Source organism: Ambystoma mexicanum, chromosome 1p, assembly GCF_040938575.1.
Source record: "Ambystoma mexicanum isolate Mex_15411 chromosome 1p, UKY_AmexF1_1, whole genome shotgun sequence".
Classification (NCBI taxonomy): domain Eukaryota; kingdom Metazoa; phylum Chordata; class Amphibia; order Caudata; family Ambystomatidae; genus Ambystoma; species Ambystoma mexicanum.
Window position 1 is genome coordinate 1,350,985,353 of NC_090921.1, and position 19,148 is coordinate 1,351,004,500.

The window sequence follows — 19,148 nt, forward strand, 5'->3', positions numbered from 1 at the left end:
TCTATGGGAGAGCATTTTTATGCCTAAACTGTACAATTTCTGAGACAGTGTTTTGTCCAATGATAGGTCATTCCAGAGATCTTGCAACTCTGTTTTTTCTGCTTTGGTTAAGTAGGCTGTAACATACTGTGCAACTGCAGTGGAATTGTCTGCAATGTACTGCACATCTATGTTTGCATTCCATAAGAGGGCAATGATTGCATTGTAATCATTGATATATTTTGCTTCTTCTGTTCTTTTTATGTAATATGTGTTCTAAGGTGATTTACCTTTAACACTATGTCTAACTGAAGAAATTAAGTTGTTCACTTCACCTGTTTCTGTAACTGGTCTATGGAAACCAAAGCAGCATTTGGTGTAGTATTTCCCTTTGTTTTTGTTTCCCACATTTGTGTCTTTGAAATTGTACAATTTGTGCATGAAGATCACCATTTGTTGCTTCTGATGGAATTTCACAAGTGACATATTTTTCGATAAACTGTAAAACAGTGGAATCACTGTCTTGACCAAATTTAGGAGCATATTTAATCCATAAAAGCATGTGTCTATATGGTGCTCCTCTGGCTTGGTATTCTGTTCTACAAAAGTAGTATTGCACTTCTCCGAGGGGAGGAACAGTTTTATTACAAATGAAGTGTAGCATAGCAATGAAGCGATGATGGAAATATCTTGAAACATTAACAGGATCTACAGAGCAAAGTTGTCCAGGTGTTAGTATGTCTATGTTTGTTTTGTTTTTGTTTGCTATGCGTAGAAAATCATGTAAATCTTCCCATGCACATTCTGCACAACTTAATGTAACAAACCAAGTGGGTGGGCCAAGGTTTCTTATCCTAAAACGTTCATCTCCGTGACATCTGAACCAGTACTCTTTAGTACCACGCATGTTTGCTCACAGATTTGTTATGCTTGATTGTAGAACCTCATCTTTTTCTTGTACTTTTTGTAGTAATTGCGTAGCTGACATATTTTGAAATTGGGTACCTGATTTTATTGTGTGTGCACATCAGTAGCATGGAGTTGCTAGTTCACTTTCAAAGAGTAGGTGGAATATGTATTCCACATTTTGTCTAAATCTGGGATCTTCAGAATACATTTGTAACGGGCGGTATTCTGGTGCTGTTATCTGAATGAGTCTATCATTGTACGTTCCTCCTTTTCCAGTAGGAAAAAGTAGAGGAAAAGCATGTGCTTCTATACTTTTTTCCCATATGCTGATTGCTGATCTTTTGGTTTGTCGCATTTGGTACATTTCTACTGCATCATCTATGGTGTCACTAGAGTGTAATGGATGAATTGTATAATGATCTAAAATATTGGATAGTGTAGCAGGATCTAGAAGTTCAAATTGACCACTTTCTGGTGACTCTTGAATTATTTTAGTGCTTTCCTTTAAGTTTTCTTCAATAATCATTTCTTTGTAGTATTCATTATTGTCTTTTAGATATTGCAAGACTTGTCCAACTTCATATAAGTCTACGAGTTGTTGCCAATTTCTTTTGTCTTTTGTAGGTACACCATTTACTAAGACAATTAAAGATTTCTCTATTGGACGTTGTAGTCCCAGAGTGTTTACATTTTCTTTCAGGTCTAATGTTAAATAAACAACTTTGCCACAAATGCCTTTCACTAATTCAGAGGGAGGTAATTTTGCAGTTTTTGATTGAAGGCATATTATTGCTTGAAATTGGTGCACTGTTTGAATTATAATGCTCTCATATAGATTGAGTTGTTGCAGGGGTTTTGGTAGTGGGAATAATTCCAAGGTATTTGTGATAGCACGTGAAGGAGTTTGGTTGTTGTCAAGTTTTGTAGTGCAGTAAGTGCAAATTATTAAGGGGTCATTTATCTCATATTTGTTTTCTGCTATAAGGTACATAGCTAATTCAAACCATCTGGACTCTTCATTGTCTTCTATTTTGTATGTTACGTCTACAGTTTTTGTGTTACTTTTATAAGAGGTTCTGCGGCAACACACACACACATGGTTTGGTCTTTCAGCGGATGTACTTTTAAATGTTAGCATTTCTTTTTTGTATGTGTGTAGTAGAAGGTTGACATCTGTACAATTGTTGCTAGTTTGTTGTAAAGGTATTGCATTTTGTAAGTGCCTTTCACTTCCAAAATATTTTCTCTGGATATGCTCTATTTCTCCAAGTAGATCTTTGGCTGTACCATGTAGAAGATTGTTATTTAAATTGGCTAGTGCTAAAGCAGGACTTTTAGCATGGTACAGTTTATAGACTAGATTTCTTATAGTTGAATGATGTGTTGATATCATTTTGATATGATGGAAGGTGCTTTTGCAAATAGGTTCCTGAAATGCAGGCTAATTAATGTCCTTGTAGTCCTGTGCGTTTGCGCACTGGGCAGGTATCCATATTTTGTAGTAGTTTCATTTTGATTTTGTCTTTGCCTTTCACATACTGATTGAGGAACTGGAGTAAACATTTGAAAGATTTTTTGGCAATGTTACACATTGACGTGCACCGCCATTTGTATACTGGACGTTCTGGTTCAGTTGAATGGGGAGGTGATACTGAATTTTCTGTGGACATTTTTGTAAGCAGTATTTCTTGTTCCATAGTGGTATTATTAAGTTGTTCATAGCCTCTTCCACTGCTATATATGGCAATTATGTTTGTTTGCTTTTGTTTGTATGCTTCTTCATTGAAATATGGTTCTGTGCTGGTAGTGTGACTCCATTCACCTCCCTAGATATTTAAGAAGTCTTTTTTTGTAATTTAGTAGTTCGTTTTGTTAGTGGTTTCATTCTGTTTAACATAAAATAAATAACTTCTTTTTGAGAAGGATTGCACTGTCTATCAAAGATTATAAAATTAATTTTCTACGGTAGGTTTTAAGGGTTGTGCATGATTTCTGTCCTGTTTTTATAAGATTTTGATGGACTCTATGGCAGAACATTTTTTCTAATATACTTTTTTTGGTATGGTTACTTGCCACTACATCAAGATTTATAGGAGTAGTGTTAGCAGTAGTGGTAGCTGAATTGTTGTAAATCACTTTTTGTTTTGTTTTACATTTTGAAAGAGGAGGGGAAGTTTTTGTACTGGAAGCTTGTTTTGTTTCGCTTAATCTTAATCTTAATTAGATCTTTTGTTTTAACTTTTTGTACAAATTCTGCTAGAGATGGATGCTTATTTTGTACACTTTTATTTTCATTTGCTCTACTTCTGCGTTGCTTTCTACGGACTTGGTTCTTGGTAGGCATTCTTTGGGGTCTGTTGAAAAAAAAGAAGGTATGTGTTGGGCTGTTGTGCAATGTATGTGTGATGTGTGCATGAGTGTGTGAGTATGATGGTAAAGATATATGTGGTGGTGTGTGTTTGTGCATTGGGCAGCTACAACTAGTTGGGGAGGCTATTCTTGTACTTGTGTGCTACTATACTTGGGTTCAGATGCCAGTACAAAGTAAACTAGTGGTGAGCTGAAGTATTAATACTAAATCTAATGGTATAGAATTAAAACAGTGGGAATTTGTGTGCTATTCTGCCTGTTAATCCCTGTTTACCAAATGGGGATTTGAGGGCAGAATGGTATACAAATCTCTGTTTTTTGGTGCACAAATTCCATGAATCAACTGCACAGTAAGTTTGAGTAACAGTAAGAATATTATGGTAGTATTGTACTTACTTTCTCTGTTTGGAATGAGCAGGTTTCTTCTGAGTTGTTGTTTGTACTTCAGATGTTGCTGTTTTTCAGGAGTGTGGTCTTCACTGCAATTGTAAAAGAAAGAAGTTACTAATTTTGTGTATAGCATTGATGTTAATTTAGATGTGTATTTGTATGTTTTTGTAGTATTATTCTTGTTTGATAAGAGAACATAGTGTGTGAAAGCAGTTTCCTTTGACTATGTGCAGGCTTTATATTTCACTTACAGTATGTTACTTCAATATGCTTTGCAAATGAGTAGAATACTAAGTGTATGAAACTCACTTGTTTTTTTAAGGCTGTGTTATTGAATGTTAGGAGATAGAAGAAATAATGATATATTTATTTTGCAATTTTTATAAGGTAAATGGTAGAAATTGTATAGAGAAGCATGGAATGTGTGCATTTGTGAAGGTATGGGTAATAAAGTAGAAAATGTGATTTATAGGCAGTGGTGTTATTTCAGCTGGGAGCTTTTCAATGATACTGTCTATCTGTGTGAGTGTATGAAGATGCATAACCTTATCCTGACTGTGTGTAATTTTATAATACACTACTGAGTGTTTTTCTATAATTATACTGTTATTTCTCCCATCTTTTAATATTAAAATTTTTTAGATAGCTGTGTGTGTAAAAAAAATCGATAGCAGACAGGATTGGAAGTGAGAGTTGATTATAGCAGATGGGAAAAATGACAGTACATTTTTTAATAAGTTATACAGGTCAAGTGGCAGTTACTCTGTTTATATGCATTTATAAGAGTTGTTCATGTACTGTGCAGAAAATATGCATACCTGTAGTCTGTATTCTTACAAGTGGATATGCATGTAGCTGCAAGTAGAAATCTTGGAGACTTGTACAGTCGTTTTTTGTAGTAGGTGCTTTCCAATGATGTGAGACTTGTACTCAGAGTGATCAACAGTACATTTGAAGTGATGAACTCTGATGATGGAGTTAGATGTAGAGGTCTTGGATGTGATTGGTGGATGGTTGTGTGACTGCTTAGCTGTATCCAATGCGGGAATGGCACAGAGAGTGAAATGGAAAGGGTAGAAGGGCTGTCCAAGGTGTCTGTCAAGCATCTGCAAAAGAATAAAAAAAGGCTCTTTTCAGAGCCAACCTCAAAGGGGAAATGGGGCACACTATTTAAATTTAAATACACCACGCTCAGATTTTTCGATATGTCTGCAGACTTGGTGGTAGTCCGCGGACATCACGTATTACATACAGGGATTTTGGGGTGGAAAGGCATGCAAATGAGATTGAGAAAAGCAAGGGATTGGTCAGTAAATTTTACTTGGTGTGTTGTGTAAGGAGAGAGTTTGTCAGAAAGTACTTTTTCTGTGAGAAGAACAGATAGCTATGGCTGTGTGTTTCAGAAAACAGATTATATGGATTTTGGGAGACTCATGGATACATTTTTTCGAGGTGCATGCAGAACGCTGTGGAGTAGCTTCAGATCTTGGATTCCCTCATGTGGAAGTGCACTGGCATGGAGTGCGTGGAATGAAGTGGCTGGACTTGGTACCTCCCTGTGCTAGTTTGGAGACAGATTATCATCCAGACATAATTATAATTCATTGTGGAGGGAACAGTTTAGGATTTGTGTCTGAAATTTCTTTGCAATTTGAAATGAAAGAAGGACTTGGGAAGATCATGGACATGTTTCCAAATTCCCAAGTAATTTTTTCTCGTATTGCGCAGAGACAAATGTGGCTGCGTTCTTCTTCATTTGGTCCACAAATGGAGAAAGTGAGGCGCAATGTAAATAAGGCTGTTGGTGCCTTTCTAAGAGATGCTGGCATGTCCTCTTTTCACAATGAAAATATTATGTTTCGTAGCACATACATTTTTCGCAGAGATGGAGTTCATCTTACTTATGCTGGCAATCAGATTTTTCTGAGAAATGTGCAAAATGCATTACGACCTTTTTTGGAATTACAGCCATCCACTTTGCAGTAGGTGTTGACCATTTGAAGTTTTTCAAACAAAAACACCACCAAACAGCTTTCCAGAGCCACCACTTCCTCCCAGGGAAAAGTGCAATGGTTTTGATAGGGCAGCAAACCACAATTTTAGATGTCCACGAACTGTCCGCAGACTTCTAAAAAATGTACAGGGCCCTGCACTATTTATTTGTTACTTCTATTTTTAGACCGTGAAAGGTGGCTCTGAAAAGAGCCTTATTTTTTGGGGGATTTTTGTTGTTTTATATTTTCTTTTGTTTTTTTACACACAACACACTAGGAGAGGAGGGGAAAGGAGGATAAGGAAGGGACACAGCCACAGGGATAAGAAAGGACAGGTGTAGAGAGGAAGATGTAGGGTGGGCCTTATTTAGGTAGTGGGCAGACCTTCTCATGCTCCTTGACCATAGTCTTGAAAGCACTCCGAAGACTCTCCCCCCTGCAGAGTACTGCGTCGCAGTACATACACAATATTGTGACCCTCGAAAGGTAAGGGTCAACAGCATCATGAATGGCCTGTGAGGCAGCTGGAGGGATGCGCTGTCCCACAGGTGTGTCTCTTGTGGTGACAGGAGCGGAAACTGTTGGTTGCATAGCTTACCATAACTCGCGAATTTCAGGGGGTTTTCGGTTTTACTTGGAACCATAATGTCCCTTTAACAAAGTTTTTTTACTGAATTTCATAGGTTTTTAGTAGCGCAGCTTAACCATAACATCCCTTTAACAAAGTTTTTTTTACTGAATATATATATATATAATACATGGACGCGGTAGTTATGGTTAAGTTGGTGTTTCCATAGGAAGAGCACTTTTTGGATGGCTTATAACTTCGCTCTCTCTGGACGAATCCTCACCAAACTTTGCAAAAAAGGTATATGGCCCACTTTGAAATGTTTTGCCAAGTTTGGAGTGGTTTGGTCTGGGGGGGGCAAAGTTATAGGGGGGTCCCAAAACTTTTGTTTTTTCCGTAGACATATGGGAAAAAACTTTGCGCACTTCTACAGCCCAAACCGATGGATGGATTTACACCAAATTTGCGGCAGGAGTGGGGGCTTGGTCCCGAAAGCGTGTTTTTGCAAATTTGGTGTAAATCCGTCCAGTAGTTTTTTTAAAATGACCAAATGTAAGGCAAAAAAATTAGTGATATCTCCGTTCGCTCCGCGGACGGACTTCCCGGTTCACTCGGCGGACAGTGCCCTGATTGGCCGAGCGGCTTGCGTGATGTCTGCGGACATGCAACGTGTTCGCTGATTGGATGACGTGGGGCGTGAAGCGCATCAGATTTTCTGTGGCGCCCGCCATCTTGCATTCGCGGACGACCGCGGACAGCGCGGTGAAACTTGGATTAAAAATTGTATTTAGTGGAGTGTGTTGGTGTGTAAGAGTGTTTGGAGAAGGTGGGGGGAGTATAAGATAGGTTCAATGTTCTGTTTTTTTATATGCTAGACACTTTTGTTGTGTTCGATTTTTCTGAGGACAACACGGCTGTTCTGAAATGTTTGTAAATAAACAGAATGGATTCGGTGTCAAGTGAAAGTGTTCTAAGAAGACTCGTGGGGTCCTGGAATGTTCGCAGGGGGTGTCCTGAAGACGTTGTCTGTATTGTTCGTTGTCAAGCTGAAAGTGTTCTAAGAACACTTGCGGTGTCCTGAAATGTTCGTACATAAAGAAAATGGGGGTGTTCTGAGGACGTTGTCCGTATTGTGCGCCTGCTTAGCTGTATCCAATGAGGGAATGGCACAGAGAATGAAGTGGAAATGGTAGAAGGGCTGTCTAAGAGTTATGCGGTCTGCGGACAGGGCGTACTACATCCGGTGTTTTCCAGAAAATCCAGCATAGAAAGAAGACTGTAGGGACCAGCCAATCAGATGTTGAGTTTGTGGATTTGTGTTCAGAGACTGTGTGTAGTGAAGATGGCAGAAGTGGAGAAAGTCAGTGTGTTGGTGCTTGGAGATATTTTTGTGCATGGTTTACAACAGTATGCTCAATGCAGGCATGTTGCAAAGAATTTTGATGGTAAAGGAGTGGAGGTGGTGTGGAGCACTGTGCCTGATTGCAATGTACAGGGAATTCTACAAGTTTGGGAAGATATGGGCAGGATCAACAGTCCCCATGTGGTAGTTTTGCACTATGGTGCTTTCCATTTGGGCTATGTCAGTGCCCCTATTTTGTTGGCAGATTTGGAACACTTGGTTCAAGCAGTAATGAACATCCTTCCAAATGCCAAAGTAATTTTTTCTGGATTAGTACCTAGGGCAATATGGGACAATAGTTCAGTTTTTTTTTCCTCAGCAAAACAATGCTAGGTGTGTAATCAACCGAGGCATGTGTGCCTTCATGCTTAGAACTGGTATGTTCTTCTGTAATAATGAGAATATTGATTCCAGTAATGCTGTTTATTTGAAAGAAGATGGCATTTCCTTATATTTTATGGGAAATGTTATTCTGTTTTGGAATGTAAGGGTTGCTTTGGAGAAGGTTATGTGAAGATTTTAGGAGTAAAGAAAAATAAAAAAATAAAAATACAAAATAACAGGTGTCTGTCAAGCATCTGCAACCCCCCCCCCAAAAAACAGCTCTTTTCAGAGCCAACCTCAAAGGGGAAATGGGGCACACTATTTAAATTTACATTCACCACGCTCAGATTGTCATCAATGACATTTGTGTTGTCATCTTTGATGTCCTGGGTGTTAGTGTTAGCAGCGCACGGTGGCGCGAGATATGGTTGCTTATCTTACCATAACTGCCGAATTTCATGGGTTTTTCGGTTTTACTTTGAACCATAACCTTCCCTTTTAACACAGTTTTTTCACTGAATATATATATATCTATATATAGCTTTGGGGCACTGATTTCCATCAGGCAAAGAGAGTCACAGTCGTTTAGGTCAATAAAGCATCCGGATTCCAAAATGTCAATTGGTAGAAAAAAGTTTTCTTTATTTGGATCCTTACAACTCAGCAAGCAAAATGTAAAAGTTAAAATTACAGGCCATCAAAATATGCCACTTCCATAGTGCAAAAAAGTGTGCGTTATCGGGCGTTAATGCGTTTCGTGGCAAATCTCGCCACTTGTTCATGCATGTATATATATATATATACATATATGTATGTATATATATATATATATATATATATATATATATATATATATATATACTCTTTTCTCAATTTCTTCCTCCCACATCTCACCTTCTTTAACAGCCATGTTTACTCCTTGCATGCATGATGGTGCCGTTAAATCTCTCAACCATTTCATTAGTCTCAGGATGAAATATGGAGGAACTCTGGTGAGTTACACCTATATTAGACAAAAACTCCTTCATGATGTGTGAAGTAAATTGCACTCCATTGTCAGTAAGTATTTTCTTGGGGGATCCCTCTCCCTGGAAAATCTGATCCTGGAATGATACATCTCCCCTAGAATCCTCTTCCTGAACAACCTTAATTTCAGCCGACTTTGAATACATGTTCATAAGCACAATGATATACTTCACTCCACGTACACATACCACAGGGCCCAAAAGGTCGATTGCAACATGCTTGCCTGACACGTCTGGGAACTAAAGTGGCTTAAGTGGCTGAACATGACACTCTAGATCTTTATCAGAATCTCTACATGCTGTGCAATGTTTTATTAACTCTTCTTCTTGTCTTTCAGGACTGGGCCACCAATAGTTTAGTCTTCATCATGCCAAAATGACCTTCATCCCCTGCATCAGGTAACTTGCCTCTGATTCCCTGTTGTGGTATAATGCACCCAACCTCAATAGATGTCCTCCTTCTACACTTAATTTGTCCCTAATTCTGTGGAATGCTCCCAAACCGTCCTCAATGGTCCAATCAATCAATCCCATCTGTTTAACTATACAGAGAATGTCATCCTTGCTCTCAGCTTCTTTCCACTCCCTTTCCTGTATGGAGGCACAGCAGGTAAGAAAACCTTCTGCATCTGTCTCCTCTTCATCCTCCAAATCATCCTCAATACAGTTGTTTTGAGCTCTGGACAAGATATCTGCCAATGTTTTCTCCTTTCTCATAATATGTTTAACAGTAAACTGATGACCTTGTAAAGAGGTGACCCATCTTATCCTTTGTGATACTCCATTTAACCATTTTGAATAAAAAATGCTCACTAACAACTTGTGAGCTGTGTAAATCTTGAAATCTCTACCCCACAGAAAAGCTTTGAATTTTTTAACAATACAATGCACAGCAGTTATTTCTTGATGACAGAGCATCTTACCTCCACTCCCTTCAGTATCCGGGAGGCAAAAGCTATACATCTTCCATACCTGATTGTTTATGCAACAGCACCACACCTAAACCAGTGTTACTAGCATCAGTTCTTACATATATTTCACATTTAGTGTCAAAGTTCCCTAGCACTGCTGAATTCACTATGGCTTCTTTGATGTCAATACATTCTTCCTGACACTTTGACGACCAATTAAACGGTGTGTCCTTCTTGCAAAGAAGTCTGATATTCCAGCCTCTGTCTGCAAAATTGCTGATGAATTTGAAGTAATACTGCATTACTCCATTGAATGATAGAATGACCTGATTTACCTTAGGTAGTTCTATACCTAGGATTGCAGAAAGTAAATTCTCCTGTCCGTTCAGTTTGTGTCCCAGATAATCTATTTCAGAAACTCTAAATTGGCACTTACATTTCTCTAACGTTAAACCAACTTCAAAAAGCTTTCTTAACACTTTTGTTAATCTATAATCATGCTCTTTCTCTGTTGTACCTGCGATCAATGTGTCATCTTGAAAAAACCATACACCTTCAATGTCACCTAGTATGGAATGCATCATGCGTTGAATAAATGCTGCTGCTGAAACCAAGCCAAAAGGCATTCATTTAAACCTGAATGTCTCTTCCTGTGTTATGAATGTGGTGTAGTCTCTAGAAATAGGATGCAAGGCAATTTGGTGGTAGGTTGAGACCAGGTCTAATGTGCTAAACCATTTGTCTCCTGCCATCATTCCAACCATTTCCCCAATATTGGGTAAAGGCAACCTATCTACTAACCCACATGTATTTAGTGCCCAAAGATCTACACATAGTCTACAACAGGTGAACCCCACTCAGATGCCTCTACTTCTTGAATAATTCCATCTAAGACAATTTTTTTATTTCTTTTGCAACCTCCTCTCTCAGTGCAATGGGTATACAGTGTGCTTTTGATGCAATGGGAACAGCATATTTTGTGGAAGAAACCTTTCAAACAGCCAATGTTATCACCAAGCACACTGCACACTGTCAAAGCACTGTTCTGATGTGTTACTCTCACCAGTCACTGTGGTAATATGTCCTGGTACTTTGTGATTGATAGCACTTCCTAAATCACATTGCTTGTACTGTCCTAAGAGGCTTCTGCCTCTCTTAGACACATATCTGTTCCCTTCAGTGACTCTACCTATGCACTCAATACTGGCCTTGAAATACCCCAGAAATTCAATGCACGCACCTCCAAACACACTGGCATTAACTTTTGGAGTATGTAGGGACAGCCCCATAAATCTTCTTTTTCAAATATTATAGTCTAAAATCGTGTTGTTTGAGAATGAATCAAGGATCATGTGTACAGTCTTACCATTGATCAGAACATTTGCAAGAGGCGTCTTATCCTTTCTTGACATCACTCCTACTTTACTGGCAGACCCGCTCACACAATCTGTCCTCTTTACATTAATATCTTCTCCACTCTGACTTTCTTGTTCAATGGATATTTCCTTAACAATATTCTGTGAGAGGTTCCGACAACATTGAGTAAAATGTCTCTTCCTGTTACAGCGCAAACATATAACATTTAAACTAGGACAGTCAACAGAATTAGCAGAATGTGACATAATACTACATCTAGAACATCTTGTTAAAGATCTAATGCCACCCTCAAACACTCTGGAGCTATCCAAACTACCACTCTCAGATTTGGTTCCATGTTTATTTGTAGGAGGCAGAATTTTCTTAATATGAGGTGCTGTTTTCTTGCTGTGGTTAACAGTGTTCACACGCTCTGCACCTTGACTAATCACATCTTTTGACTGCAATTCCTTGACACAGAAGCCATGGTATGTTTATTCTCTTCACAATGTCCAATACTTTTTCGAGTGAGGGATCACCATTGTCCGATTAAACCTCTCCACCAACCCATTTATTTGGGGGTAGTAGGCTGTTGAGAACTTATAAGTAACTCCACAGTTTTTCCACATGGCCTGCATGTAGTGGGACATATATTTTACCCTCTGTCAGAGATTACTTCCATAGGAAAACCTTGGGCAGTAATAGTTCTCATGGGTATTGCCTCAGAGTACTTAGAAGTGTGGTCTACTACAACCAATTTAAATTGGTTGTCTGAGGTGCAAGGGACTCCTCAGTGGCGCTGCACAAAGGGTGCTGTGTGTCAATATATAAAAAGCAGAAGCCTATAGAGTTTAACAGACTCCATTAAAACAAAAGGAACACAACATCTTAGTTAGAGGGAAAAGGCAAGAGTGAGTGGTAAAAAAGCTCACTCACTCAGGAGGTTAAAATTCAAGAAGGTCCCAGATTCCTGAAAAGGACCGGGGGTCTCAAAGGTTAAAGGGAATTAGCGCAGAAACTAAAAATTGTCCCTAATTAGTCCTAACAGGTGAGGGAGCCTAACATGCTTTACTGATAGACCTAGCCCGGAAAGACATCGAGACAACGGGGAGGTTTAAGCTCTGTTTAGGTTTCCCTGGGACCAGAGCTTGTTAGGGATCCTAGATACATATAACATCTTTAGCCTGGCGGCGTGACAATGAAAAGTGCAGGCTTCAAATCCACTTGGAAGAGGCAAGAAATAAATCAACTTATCTGGACATTGGGTTACAAAGGACAGGAAAGACAACTTTTGTCACAGACCACGATAGAAGGGCCCTTGATGCCTGGACCACTGTGAGCGACATTGTTTGAACCATCCAGGGCAATTCAACACTGACCACATACTGTTGTTATGTTATGTTAAGTTGTCTTGTACCATGCACCATTTCAATTGGCATAGCGTCCAGGCACTCATGTGGTTCTGTATGAGAGTGGGTTTGGTAGGTTAGTGAGGGAGTAGGATAGAGTTCTACTTTTCTGTTGATGCTTGTAGAACTAGAAGGAACTTGCGTCTAGTGGGGGTCTGTTTTCTAGGTGTGTTTGGATTGTGCATACTGTGGCTATTGTGTCTGGATGGGCAGAGTCCAGTAATTGGGTGTTTGTTTGTGGCTGTTGGTTTTGTGGTGGATGCTGGGTTGTGTGTTTCAGTGTGAATTAGACTGATCCGAGGATCGTGTGAGGTAAGTGTGGGTATGCTGGAGAGAAGTTGGAAATAGGGGGTTAGTAGTTGGTGGCTTTCCTTCAGTCCCCATTGGTATTGGTGGCAGTGTCCATTTTCTGCTGGTCATTGGGAGTTGAATAGCCATGTTTTCAGTCATGATTTGAAAGTGAGGTGGTCTTCTGTCATCCTAATTTACTCTGGTACAATGTTCCATAGATTAGCAATTAGACTTGAGAATGCTATTCCTACTAATTTCCTTTTTTCATATGATTTGTTTCGATTTCGAGGTTGTCGCTTGATCTTAGGCCTCTTCCTGGTTGGTAGCGGTTGATCTTGGCCTGGAAGAATTTGGCTTGTTGTCCTTGTAATGATTTGTGTGCAATGCAGAGGGCTTTGAATTTAATGTGTTTTTTTACAGGGAAACCAATATCAGTTTCTCAGAGCTGGTGTGATGCGGTCTCTTCTGTTTAGTCTCAGGAGTACCCTTGCTGCAGTGTTATGGATGCATTGAAGGTTTTTGGTGAGCTTTTCTGGCATTCCAAGGTAGAGGCTGTTTGTATGGTTGATTGATTCTTGATAATACTAGGGAGATGATTGTGAGGGCTCTATGTGGGAAGGAGAGATAGGGGAGCATCCCTCTAAATAGTCTCGGGAGGTAGAAGCGTTTCTTTGTAATAGTGTTGACTTGTGGTTCTAGTGAGATTCCATTGTCTATGAGTATTGCTAGGTCTTTTATCACATTTGATGTCTCCAGTTGCGTTCCCATGCCAGGCGGCCTGTCCATTTGTGAGTCGGTTGCGTTGTTATCTGGGCGAATGATCATTATTTCTGTTTTGGCTGGGTTAATTCGAGGTTGTTTGTTGTCATCCAGCTGTATATGTCAGTGAGGTAATTTTTGTTGACTACAGAACTTGGACTGTGGACCACAGATTACAATTTGGAGAATTATCTTTCAAATTTGTTGCTCTTAAAACTATGCACTATTTTATGGAGAAGGATTCTTGTTTTGTTGCAACCACTCTCTGTTAGACCTATATCATTACTCCAAACTTAGTGTTGTGACCTAAATATATCACTTTATTCTGGGGTCAGTTTTGTCTAAAATCGTCCGTCGAACACTCTGCCTGTGACACAGGCCATGTGGAGCACACAGAAAGTCAACCAGCAAAAGATTGGTCCACATAAGCTGAGAAGCATATGGCTTAGATAAGAAGGTTAATAACAGAACATACCCGTATGTGGGCACTCTCATTCTTGTAGCACTGGATCTGCAGACAATGGCTGCTCTGGAAAAAGATTAGACTGGCCACACAGGTGCCCTAGTTGGGGGCCCACTTTGACATGCCCCTACATTAGGAGGCTACTTAAACTGAATGAAGAATTTCTTCTCCTTGATCAGGGAAGGGTCAGGGAACTCAATATTAGCTTGTGTGATCCAGGATAATTGTCATATCTTCCCACTGTCCTTTCTCAACCACAGCTGTCTGGTCCAATGCGCTACCATCAATGCCATGCACTGTTTTCATCCTTGGCAGAGAGACTGGTAGGTTGATAATCCTTTCAGGCTTCATCTACAGGCACCTTAACCAGCTTTACAATCTGTTCCCCTGTTAGCAACAATAGGCCTTGAAGTGTCACCAGCTCTTGTGATGCTTTTTTTTTCTCTGAGGAAAATAGGTTATGGATCTATCTAAATGCAAGTGTCTTCTCTTCCCAGTATACCTATGACCCCCTAACATGGCTGCTGAGAACGAACACATACCAGCGACTTTTTAGAACTCTTTTCATAGTGCCTATAAGCAAATTAAATACTTTCCACCAGGATTGATGGACTTGAGCTAACTCTCCCTCTGGCGCAACAGCACATGAGTCAGTAGGCAGAATGAGGCGAGTCTGAGATGAAGAAGGAGGAGGGAGTGGGCGAGGGGAGTTTTGCTGCCTCGCGGTATCTGCGGGATCTGGCATATAAGCCCACAACTATATCAGAATTATTGAAGGTTTTGACAAATCTAATCCTTTAGGATCCTTTACTAGCAAGAGCTTGGCCCCAGACACCTTGCCCATAACATAGCATTCCACTTCCTGCCCCATTAGTGTAGCGGTGCACCTTGTAAAGTGGTGTACCTGAATATTGTAAGACCCAACTGCACTGCTATGCTCTGGACTGCGCCATAGACTGCAATATTGCTTCTCTGTGCACCTGGGAACCCCCCCTTCACTTCCCATCCCTTCCCTTCCCTTCCCGTCCCTTCCTTTCCCTTCCCTTCCCTTTCCGGACTGGAAATGGTATGGCCCTACAGGGAGGAAAATAAGGATTTATCCCGACAAGTAACATGCTCTGGGGCAGAGCCAGTAAGTTTGATGCCGTTCTGCAAGGGCCACAGAGCAAGCTTGCACAACAGGTCTCTCATGAGAAAGAAAAACACGTGACGATGGTTAGAGGGAGGCATTTATAGGGAAGGTTATGGAAAGAGAATATTTTTTGATATACGCTCTACTAAAATAGCCTGCCATTCCTGGGACTGTGACAATGAGAGTGGTTTAGAGGTAATGTAATGTGGGTGTTGGTCCTGGAAGGAACGCAATTCGTCCACATCCCTAGAATTTGCAAACAGATGCAGGAAAATGCATGCTTTTCCCCAGGATGGAGGCATGAAAGGGTAGGAAGATGTGCTAAAATAATTGTAGTCCTGATGACCTCTCTTTTAGGAATCTCTGCTGCATTTTGATGCAAGCTATTTGAATGCGGTCATACACAAGATGCCAGGAAAATATCAGCTTAATAGACATTTTAAAGACATTTAAAAATATCGATAGTAATGCATTGCGATTCTGTACATCTTACTAAACACGGGAAGCCCGGCCTATCCTTGGGTAAATGTTCTGGACAGGTGCCTGGATTGGAAATGGGAAATAAGTGCATACTTGCAGCATCCCTTCGTAGGACATGAGGAGAATGGTCGCTTGGTCCTTCATCTTCAGCCACCCAGAAACGTGGTCAAACCAGGAACCGTAGATAACTGGCAGGGAGAAGAGGAGAGAAATGAACCTCAGTAGGCGAAGACAAATGTAAATACTAGTCAGAACATGCATGCAACAGGCATGGATCTCTGGGAGGGCACGCATGGCTGCGTGTTGAGACAGACCCTCCCGAGACTTTCCCATGTATGTAAAAGAAATCAGGCACATTGTAAAATGTGTGTGGAAAGAAACTGTAAATTAGTTTCATAAACCCATTTTTGAAAACTAAACAATAATTGCCAGTTCACAGCATTTAAATTACCGTAGAAGGGAAAAGTCTGCAGAAGATCGTATTAGAAAACGAGAACGGTATGGTTGTTACCTGCAGTGTTTTCCACCAGACCAATTATTTCAGCTTGTAATCATTTCCATAACACTAGGTTACAGAGTGTTTATTTTATTTTTAAAACAATGTATTATTATTAGTCTATTTATTGATCACAGACGGCGCTTCGAGAAGCAAAGGAGCGCTTTACAAATCATATGAACAAATGTACAGGCAGTGATCCTTGCATCTTCTTCACTCATATGCAGCTCAATTAGCCATAGTAAGGGAGTTACCAAGTCCATCTGTTGCTAGGTACAAGCTTCATTATAATTTCTGTCAAAGGATACAATCAGCCTCATTACGAGTTTGGCGGTAAGTGGTGAAGTTGGTGGTAACACAGTTACTGCCAACATTACCAATACGCCAAATTACGAGTTTGGGTTTGGAGTGGAGGATTTGCCTCCAGGAAAGTCCTGGCGGTAAGTCCCCCAACTCAGCGTCAGATAAATCAGCAGAATCGGCAGAATTACTGCGGTGGAAATTACACCACGCTAACTCCACCAAAAAAGCCCCATTGAGTCCAATGGACTCAAATTAAATGGTGAATTACACCGCCACCACCACGTGCACTCCAGCAGAAATTCCGCCGGACCAAGTGGCAGTAACAATAATTCATTTGGGTGGTACTCCAGCGGATTTACCACAGGGATACCACCTAACTCGTAATGAGGCCTGTTCATGAAATGCATACGATCAGTGATGTGGGGGGAATTACAGTGATCAGGATCTATGGGGAGAACCATATGGTAATGGACGCAATCCAAGGGTAGTGTACTAGGCTGGAGACTAGGGTGTGTACGCAGTGAGAATTTACTAATATATCTTATGTGTGATAGGAATCTCGTCTATTATGCTAAGGCTTTGGGGATTTGGTGAGATTCTTTGAAGCACAATGCATAATGTTAGTGATGGATGCAACGAGCAGAGCTGCCCACAATTAAATAAAAAGCCCCTGAGACGCCCATTGCTCAACACACAACTCCCACCTACCACCATGTGACTAGTGACAAACGGTTCATTTGCCTGGCATGTCCTGCCCCTTCATTCTTGAGGAGGTTGCCGCTTCCTGTGCCACCTTCAGGGTCTGTGGGGTGTCTACTTCAATTGTCTAGGGCATTCTCGACGCATGTTTGGTGGAGCAATCTGAGGGAGCAGGACGGCCTGTCCTCTTCCTGCCCTGCTGATCTGAAGCTGCACGTACAGCGATGCGTGTCTCTGGGAGGCAGCACGCTTTGTTTCATCCCTTCGGATACACAGGCAGAAGTGGGGAGTTGCAGATAATGAACAACTCGGTTTTCTATTGCATTGCTGCAGTTTTGCATGCGGCCGCATTTCGCCTTGCTTCCACGTGCCCTTCACTTGTCCTTCGCTTGGATGTGGTGGCATGTTGTAGACTTGACCCCTGCTCTGCTGAATCCCTATTCTTTGGTTGCCTGTGTTATCATGGATGAACAGCGTTGTACACGTATAAACACGTCCCTCCTTTTCTGTCTATGTCGTTTGTCCATGGCCTGTCTAGAAATCCCTGCATCCATGGTCTCTGCCCATGTAACTGGGGAAAGAAGACAAGCCTTCATAGCTGTGCATTGTCATAGATGGTCAGCCTTTGTTATGTTCGGTGTACATTGACAATGCTTTTCCAATGATCCATGAATGTGGATCTTTGAGTTTGCTCATTCCCTTTATCTCTGAATAATTATTAAGTGGTGGGCTGTTAATATTTAGGAGGACAATGTGTACTTCTCTTAATTATATATTTCGAGTTAATCTTTCTCATAACCCCACAGTTATTCCTCTTTTTCTCCACCTCGTAAAAATCTATTTAATCAAAATCGTTATTTAACACAATCAATGTGAAACGTGAGCAGGTTCCATTTTGGTATGCAACGCAGGGCAGAGTAGAGACCCCTGCCACCAGGCTAGAGGAATGCAAATTCGGTTCCCAGAGGCTGACACTATTCACATACCTACATGCATTTGGAAAATGTAAGTTATGTTTTTCGTTTTTGAATAAGTAAATATTTTGCTTTAATATTTAAAACTGTGTATTACCGGGTAGTGCGCCTGTAGTTTTGGTTAAGTTGCTCAACCCATCAGAAGAGCACTTTTTGGGTATCTTATAACTTGGACGAATCCTCACAAAACTTTGCAGAAAATGTATATGGCCCCATCGGTTTGATGCTGCAAAGTTTGGCGAGATTTCATCAAGGGGAGGGGGGGCAAAGTTATAGGGGAGTCCCAAAATGTGTGTTTTTTCCCATAGATGCAACGGAAAAAATAACTTACTCTCGCCTACAGACCAAACTGCTGGACAGATTTTCACCACATTGGCAGCAGGGCTGGTGGCTTGGTCCCGAAAGCGTGCTTTTGTAGATTTGGTGTAAACCCATCCAGTCATTTTTTTTAATGACCAAAAAGTAGGTAAAAACAAATTGTGATATCTGGGTTGGATCCACAGACTCACTTCCCTATTTGGTCTGCTGACAGACCCCTGATTGGTCCAGAGGGCAGCGTGAGGTTCGCGGACATTGGATGTGCCCGCTGATTGGATGGTTAAAAGTGTGAGGTGCGTCAGATGTTTGGAAACGCCCGACATGTTGGATTCGCGGACAGTCACATCTAGCCGTAGACAGCGTTTTGGGAAAAAGACTGGAAAACACATTTTGTGTCATTTGGTGGTGGATAGAGGGGCTGGGAAGGGTGGATGAGTGGAAAAGAATGATATGAGGCTGTTTGTGATGCTTTTGTGGATGGTTTAAGCATAAATGTCAAGACCCTTGCATCAACCACTGTTAAGGCTGTCTGAGGCGTGGGAACACACTATCTGCAGATCTTTTTGACAAACTACTTTACTTTATGATACCTTAAA

The 19,148-nt window shown here is 40.7% G+C and overlaps 1 protein-coding gene across 2 annotated transcripts in view; it reads right to left on the reverse strand.

Annotated features, from left to right (window-relative positions):
* Positions 1-19,148, reverse strand: part of LOC138454312 (sulfotransferase 2A1-like) — a 496,796-nt gene that overhangs the window by 123,080 nt on the left and 354,568 nt on the right. For both annotated transcript variants that reach the window (XM_069607033.1, XM_069607032.1), the window contains exon 5: positions 15,856-15,950. In XM_069607033.1, coding sequence (XP_069463134.1) covers positions 15,856-15,950 — 95 coding nt within the window. The remainder of the gene's footprint in view (positions 1-15,855; positions 15,951-19,148) is intronic.